The sequence below is a fragment of the Camelina sativa genome, chromosome 7 (assembly GCF_030686135.1).
Source record: "Camelina sativa cultivar CO46 ecotype springtype chromosome 7, ASM3068613v1".
Taxonomy (NCBI): domain Eukaryota; kingdom Viridiplantae; phylum Streptophyta; class Magnoliopsida; order Brassicales; family Brassicaceae; genus Camelina; species Camelina sativa.
In genome coordinates this window covers 18,499,358-18,507,738 of record NC_141886.1, presented here as the reverse complement: position 1 = coordinate 18,507,738, position 8,381 = coordinate 18,499,358, and the positions used below count along the sequence as shown (strand labels likewise).

The following is an 8,381-nucleotide window of genomic DNA, read 5'->3' as shown; positions in this document are numbered from 1 at the left end:
TTTTTTTTTTGGTTTTACCTCTCTCGTGTCTCGCCGGTGATGAGTAACTGCAATACTCCGGCGCGGCGAGGACTGAGTCGCGGTCGAGATCTGTGGCGGCGAATTTAGCCATGTCGTCGACGAGGATCAGACCGAAGTCTAGGTATACGACGCGGCGGATCGGAGTCCAAGTATATGATGCGGCGGACGCATGGAGGGAGGAGATCGGCAAAGTAGCTTCTAGCGTAGTTTAAAGGACAGTCCAGTGCAGAGCGGATTAAGGTGGACAAAAAAATTCGGTGAACGAAGATAATGTTGTTCATACATTATTTTTTGATTCATCATCACCGACAAGACACAAGGGTTAAACCCCAAAAAAAAAAAAATCTACTTTTGATGTGGATCGAATCCGCATAGGATGTGAGGTATAACCAAACCATCACCACCAGACCACGCCAATATAACTCATATTATATCTAAATATATAATATATATATCTTGTCAGACTTTAATTAAAACTTTTACCTCCGTCAAATGATTCCGTCACACCTGTTAACGGATGTCAAGTCAGAGGTATGAATCCACCAATAATACAAAGATCAAGTATTTTTCGTCCAATAATAATTAAATGAAGTATTTTTATTCCAATAAAATAATATGAGGTATTAAACTTCTAAATAAAAAATAAATGGAGTATTTTTAAGCTTTTTTCCCTTACTAATTTATAACCACTGAAACCTAGAGTCACTATCGCTTACTACAAAACTCAGTTTCTGCTCTTAACACACAAGGTTTTAGTTTCAAGATAAAGATAAAATACCAAAGCTAACATTAAGATTTGATTTTTTTTATTTATTATAGTCCTCTAAGCTTCTTAATCAATGACTCCAAATCCAACATATATAAACGAGATCACTTTAAAAAATGATACAAAATTTCTGTCTTAATTTCTGTAATTTAGGTCTCCTCTTTTGGCTTCTTCACGAGTAACTTCCATAAAGCAGTGTTTAAAACCGTTGATGTCTTAAGAGAGGATCTTAAAGTATTGCTAACCTGCAGATAAGAGAGAACAAATGGGTTCCAAGAAGACCATAACTATATGTTCATATGAAAAAAATCAGGAGATAAACCGAAGCTGGTGGTAAATAGCCTTTTACCTCTGCTTTGCCGATACTGATCTCTTGCACGTCGACATCATCTAAACTCAGTTGAAGCTTCTTTAGATAGCCAATGGTCAAGCTTGAGCTCAGAGGTGTTATTATCAGATCAGCTGATACTCTAAACTTGACGTTTCCTTTCACAAACCCCTCACATAGTCACATGCCTAGTAGTGATTAAATTTAGCACATCGCGGACACGTAGAATCCAAGCTATTATGAAAGTCCATTATATTTAAAACATGATCGTGGAGCCTATACTTGTTATGACAAGTCTTGTCTTGATATCTCGCAGCTGGTTATGGCAGCGATAATACCATGGAAGCTTTGACATGGACATTATCTTTGTGTTTCTAACACAGCTTAACTCCTTCAAGCTTGTAAAAAGGTTTCCGATGCATCCATGAACCGCATCATCACCAGAATTTTCCCACACAAACTCCAAAGAAACAACAAGAAATTGAAAAAGAAGATTCACAAAATCTTCACAGCCTTCAAAATATAAAACCTCCTTGTCCTGCTTTCGAACAACTACATTGAAAGTTAACAAGCCTGATTCTGTCTCATTTTTATTTTCTTGCAAAACTGGAGAAGTAGTCATTGTCTTATGCAACCTGATCATATTGCGCGAGCTTTCTTTCCTTAGGAAAGCATCCGGCAAAGGAGTATCAGACGAGAATAAACAGTTCAACAAGGTGAGTACCTATAATTATATTTTCGAACTGCGAAAAGTGGCTTCTTTACACTTTAAGTATATATATAGAACTTGCTAGCCTCGTTGGAATCGTTGTTGATGTTTAACTTAAGCTTCCGGAATATATCATCATTCAAACCTCTCGGATACAAAAGCATATGTTTACATGCTTTAGTGAGAAAGTTATCAATCTCCAAATCTAAAAACACTATGATAAATGTTGCTGAAACAGCCGACTTCAGTTTGCTGAGATTGTTTCTTGACCAATCTTACGATTGTCCCCACCTGGAGTTTAAGCAAACAAAAGAGAACATCTACAAAATCTTTACCTGCTTCCACGAAAACAATCTTGTTCTTCTCTTTATCAACCAGCATTTTCAGACTAATCTTTGGTTTTTTTGAACTTTCAGACATTTTGTGATATTAAAAAAAAAAAACACAACCCAAAAAAATATGAGACACTCAATACGTTGAACTCTGTTTTCATTAGTAAGTAATTTACACTGATATATTTCAAATTCTTAGATTAAGAAAAAAATAAAATTCACCAAGTTCCAAAGTCTATTGAATCTCTCTTTCTGTCTTTCAAAATTCTCTTTGACCATTGTAAAACCAAAAGAGCGAAACAGTCTCCTCCACTAATTAATATCAGAGTTATGAAAATTGCAATACCGAATTAAGAATCCACTTCGAATTGGTTATGTTTACTTTTTCCGTTCAATTCGGTTATGAACGGTTCGAAACCTAAATTAAAATCAAATAATGCCATTAGCATCTCCGTCTCATCTCTCTCTTCCAATATCCAAAGGCAGCTTCGTATACCATTCAAAGCAGCAAAACAGAAGAAACAATGACTCTTCGTCTTTCATGTGATATATTTACTGAAACGAAGCTTCTTCAACTATTTCTTCTATATCTAATATGCCCATATCCAAAATCTCTAAAGAAGAAGCCTCTCCTCAGGTAAGAGATGCCTCGAGTAGAGATGTCACATTTGAATATGCATGTTAGAAGGTCCATGTAAATAAATATGCATGTTATAAAATTAATGTAAGATTTTCTATACGTAACCTCATAAGTAGTTCAACTAATTTAAAATGAGTAAAATTTATAAAATAAAACATAAATTAAACTATACTAATATTTTCATCAAGTGATCAAAATTTTCCTCCTATAAACTCTTTACTCTTTTCATTTTTTTTTATAAATGTTTTTACTTATGAGTTTTATTAAAATATACTATATTGCAATGATAATTACAATTTTAACTAATTAAATTACAGTTAAATATTTATATATTGTTATTTTGAACACCAAAATTTATCGTATATTGTTTAAAATCTATAATAAAAATAAAAATAACATATCAAAATCTTGTGATTTTTTAATTTTAAAAAGATTTCAACCTTAGACAATTAATTTTTGCAATGGAATTTAAATATATATATATATATTTTTTTTTGTTGAAATGTGAAATTTATTGCTCAACAAAGGTTAAACAAAAGCCAAGAATCGGAAATAGCTAAGACTCTGATACATCATATCATTCCTCACTTTCATAGTTCATATATACCACCAACGGTGAAGTAGCATAACTACTTATTTCATTATAAATATATTTGTTTTATTAGCAGAATTTTTTAAAAAAAAAAAGTATTTAGATATAGACTTGTAAACGACATATGTAAATATGTCTTTTTGAAATCAGTTTTTCTACTTCGTTAAATTAAAAAAATGTTTTATTTGTCGACATGTGTAATCATTTTAACGCTTGTTCATATTAATTACTAATTTTGAAACCAGTCTTCATATAGTAAAAAAATTGAATAATATATTTTATAATAAAAGAAATTTAGACTTGGTAAAAATAAAAATAAAAACTAAGCCACAAATAAAATAATGGGCTTCATCTTAAAAGCCCGATTAAATTAAGTGTATTCGAAATTGACTATAACAACAGTGTTAAAAGAGTCCCGAAGCCCTAACAATTTCTCGTCAGCTCCGTTTTTGTTTCCTCTTCCCCGCAGCATTCTCCTGCAGAGTTGTTCAGGTACGTTCTGGTTAGCTTAGAAATATTAAGGAAACCACACTCTGGAGACAATTCAACTTTCTTATGCTTCAGTTTTCCATCTACTTTTTTTTTTTTTTTATTTAAAGTCTCCTCAACTCTGTTCTTAGATTTTTGCTAGAATTATGAATCAATTGTTAAACCTCTGTTCTTAAGACTCTGACTAAGTCATGAAGTTGATTGATTTGTATCGTTAATGCTTTGTATTGGTTTTTGTTAGACCTCCCATTTCCTTTGGCAACCCAAAAGACACTGTAGATGGCAACCATGGTAGCTGTAAGTCACAGTTTCCTAAAAATCCAAAGACATTGTGTAAAATTGAATATTCTTCTTTACCTATTTCATGACTGATTTCTTGAAATTGATGTAACAGAATGAAGCATTTACTGGAAATCCAAGACGCCAGCTTGCAAAGCTCTTTAGCGTGTCTCTTAAATTAACAGTCCCTGATGAACCTGGTGTTGAGCCATTGGTTGAGCCTGGCAAATTTGGAGATTACCAATGGTTTCTCCTTCTTTCCACTTTAACTCTATGAATATTTTAAAGTACCAATTTTTTAAGTTTATGCTCGTTGTTGTATGCAGTAACAATGCAATGGGACTATGGTCTATAATTAAAGGAAAGGGTACACAGTTCAAGAGTCCTCCAGCTATTGGACAGGTTGGTTGGTTTGGTCTTTTACAATTTTGTGGCTTTTTTTGTGTGATCTATTTCCGCAGATTCTTAACCAACTCTTATTCTGTTTTCATTTTCACTTAGGCCCTTATTAAGAGTCTCCCTGCTTCTGAGATTGTGGAATCATGCTCTATAGCTGGACCTGGATTTGTTAATGTTGTTCTATCATCTAAGTGGATGGCTAAGGTGCTCCTGTTGTTTTATTAGTCGTTTTCTAGTTCTCGTATAAATAATTTTATGTTTGTTGTAATTTGTTTTTCTAATCTAACCGCAGTGTATTGAAAACATGCTTATCGATGGGATTGGCACATGGGCGCCTACTCTTTCGGTTAAGAGAGCTGTAGTTGATTTTTCATCTCCCAACATTGCGAAAGAAATGCATGTTGGTCATCTTAGATCAACTATCATTGGTGACACGCTAGCTCGTATGCTCGAGTTCTCAAAGGTTGAAGTTCTTCGCAGAAACCATGTTGGTGACTGGGGAACACAGGTAGCTACGTTTCTGCCCTACAAATGATTTCTTGACATTGAGTATTCCAAAAAGATTTTAAAGAAATAAAAGCCGCTTTTATTCTGCAGTTTGGCATGCTTATTGAGTACCTCTTTGAGAAATTTCCTGATACAGATAGTGTGACTGAGACAGCAATTGGAGATCTTCAGGTCAGCTCTTCCCTCAAGCTTTACAGTTTTTCTGATGTACCAATATTGACTTAAATTGTTTTATGTGAAGAACAACCAAAGCAATTTAGTTTTAACATTAGATGTCTTCTGATAGGTGTTTTACAAAGAATCAAAACTTAAATTTGATTTGGAGCCAGAGTTTAAGGAAAAAGCACAGAAGGCTGTGGTCCGTCTACAGGTAGATAACAACTTTCAATTCTCACTGGTGCATTCTTCTGTTTTACAGTGTCTTAATATGCAGCTACCTTTAGTTGCAATATATATAACTCACTTGTCTATTTTGTTTTCTTTGTTTCTTCGGTATAGAGTGGAGATCCTGTTTACCACAAGGCGTGGACTAAGATTTGTGAAATCAGCCGAAACGAGTTTGCCAAGGTTTACCAAAGCCTTCGAGTCGAGCTTGAAGAAAAGGTAAAACGAATAGTTGGGACTTATACTAAGTTATTTAAGGCAGAATGTGAAAGAAATGCATGAATGGATAATGGAAAATACAATTATTAATGACAGGGAGAAAGCTTTTACAACTCTCGTATCGCTAACATAATTGAGGAATTGAGCAGCAAGGGGTTAGTTGAAGAAAATGAAGGTGCTCGTGTGATATTCATCGAAGGCTTTGAAATCCCACTCATTGTTGTAAAGAGTGACGGTGGTTTTAACTATGCCTCAACAGATCTGACTGCTCTTTGGTGGGTTATCTTTGGAAAAGGCATCTCTTATATTATGACTTTCTGTTTCTGTGTGGCTTGTTTTGAACTTCCATATCGTTCTCTGCTGGTGCTAAAATCTGTCTGGCACAGGTATCGACTTAATGAAGAGAAAGCTGAATGGATTATATATGTGACCGATGTTGGCCAGCAGCAGCACTTTAATATGTTCTTCAAAGTGGGTTTGATGAATATTTTACTGTTTTCACGTCTTGTGAAATGTGATCTTGATTGAAACTGTCAGTCGTAACTTTTGGTTGTCTTCTAACTTTGAATCAGGCTGCCAGAAACGCAGGGTGGCTTCCTGACGATGATAAATCTTACCCTAGAGTTAACCATGTTGGTTTTGGTCTTGTCCTTGGAGACGATAACAAGCGATTTAGAACTCGGTCAACAGCGGTAGTCCGTCTAGCTGATTTGCTAGATGAGGCCAAGACTCGCAGTAAAAAAGCCCTTACTGAGCGCGGTATCTAACTTTTGTGACAGCACTCTCTAAATTGCTCAACTATTCATTTAATCAGTAATTATTTGTGGTCTTATTCATCCCTTATATCTTGTTTCTCTGTTAGGTAAGGACAAAGAGTGGACACCCGAGGAGCTGGACCAAATAGCCGAGGCAGTTGGTTACGGTGCACTAAAGTAAGTATTTATATCTATTTAGTAATCTTCTGGTTCTCGATGACAGTTGTAAACAAGGCTGCACAGATGTGATAAGTGACTTATCCTTTTGTTTAATTTTCTTTCAAGGTATGCTGACCTGAAGACCAACAGAACGACAGGTTATACTTTCAGCTTTGATCAAATGCTTAATGACAAGGTGCTGTAAATTTTTTGGAGCTAGTCTACATATTTGAATTATGGAGTCATCTACAAATGCTTATTAAATATTTTGTATCATATTTCATGAACAGGGAGATACAGCCGTTTACCTTCTTTACGCCCATGCTCGGATCTGCTCAATCATCAAAAAATCAGGCAAAGACATAGATGAGCTCAAAAAGGTATTTTAGCAGCATGAACTCAAACACCTACCTACAAAGTCTGTGTAATGCACAATTCTTCTTATGTTTCAACACTTGTTCAATTCCAGACTGGAAAGATATCATTGGATCATGCAGCCGAGAGGGCACTGGGGCTTCACCTGCTTCAATTTGCTGAGGTAAAACACATGCTCATTTAGATTGTAGCTTTCATATTCAGACTTCTTTTTTCTTGGTAAGAAGATGAAAAGTTGTGTAAATGATTTGTAGACGGTTGAGGAAGCGTGTACCACATTGTTACCGAACGTGCTGTGTAAGTACCTTTACTACTTATCCGAAGAGTTCAGCAAATTCTACTCCAGTTGTCAGGTGAGCGCATTCCCAAAGTTATATTTTTTTCCTATTTAAGCCTAATGTAGACTGTATACATTGTGTTTTCATCTTTCTTTTGAACTATTTATTTTACAGGTGAATGGTTCAGCAGAGGAGACAAGCCGTCTCCTACTTTGTGAAGCAACGGCCATAGTCATGCGGAAATGCTTCCATCTTCTTGGCATCACCCCTGTTTACAAGCTCTGATACATCACATTCACATTACAATGAAACTACCAAAAAAGCCAAAAGGCAAAAAGGGTCTTTCCTGCTTTGACAAAAATAATTAATTATTTATGCACAGCTAGAGAGTAGTGTGACCAAGTCTTGAATTCTTAATGATCCGTTTAAATCTAAAAGTGAGACAATGACATCATACTATTCTTCTCTATGCCCCACAAATTTTATAAAACCTCATCAAAACTAATCACATCTGGTAACTAAGTGCAAATCCCATTTTAGAACCTGTAATCTTGTTTTGTATTTGCGATTAGAGAACCAAAGGTGACCCGATAACCAAACCTTTTAATTGTTAAAAAACTAAAGGGTTTATAATTGACTTTAATACAAAATTGGGTGGTTTGCATCATGGATACTATGTTCATGTGACAATATGTTCATTGCTGCTTTGTTTACGTTTTCTTTTGCATGATCAGTTGTCTTAAACATATGTACATAGTTCTTCATTTTACTTATTAGTAATTTAAACAAAAAAAAATCAATTGTTTCTTCTCTATCACAAAGCAATGAAGCATGGAGAAGCATGTGAAACAACAAACTAAATTGATTGCTCCCAGTTCAACAGCGTAGTCATGTATAACAGAGTTTTCTGATTGAACTTCAGCAAGCTCACTATTATCACCCTTACGACATCTCTAGAGCAAGGAGAAGCATGTGGAACAACAAACTAAATTGATCGAGTTAATGGGTCAAATTCAGGTTCTCTAATCAAAAATACAAAACGCGATTAAAGGTTTTTAAAATGCAATTTACATTTTTTTATCACAATTTAAATTATTTTTTTAAAATCAATAATTGTTATTCATTTGTTCCTTAAAATATATCCTTTGT

At 34.7% G+C, this 8,381-nt stretch overlaps 1 protein-coding gene and 1 pseudogene across 1 annotated transcript; one reads left to right on the top strand and one right to left on the bottom strand.

Moving 5' to 3' along the window:
- Positions 1-936: 936 nt before the first annotated feature.
- On the bottom strand, positions 937-2,244 carry LOC147941398 (uncharacterized; annotated as a pseudogene).
- Positions 2,245-3,770: 1,526 nt separating this feature from the next.
- LOC104701246 (arginine--tRNA ligase, cytoplasmic) lies at positions 3,771-7,691 on the top strand. The gene is made up of 18 exons (XM_010416894.3): positions 3,771-3,880; positions 4,119-4,174; positions 4,272-4,402; positions 4,483-4,558; positions 4,658-4,759; positions 4,848-5,063; positions 5,153-5,233; positions 5,349-5,432; positions 5,561-5,665; positions 5,762-5,940; positions 6,052-6,136; positions 6,238-6,424; positions 6,528-6,597; positions 6,706-6,775; positions 6,870-6,959; positions 7,049-7,117; positions 7,209-7,307; positions 7,407-7,691. Exons 2-18 carry the CDS (start codon positions 4,157-4,159, stop codon positions 7,515-7,517), a joined length of 1,773 nt encoding a protein of 590 aa, XP_010415196.2. The 5' UTR covers positions 3,771-3,880; positions 4,119-4,156; the 3' UTR covers positions 7,518-7,691.
- Positions 7,692-8,381: the final 690 nt, after the last annotated feature.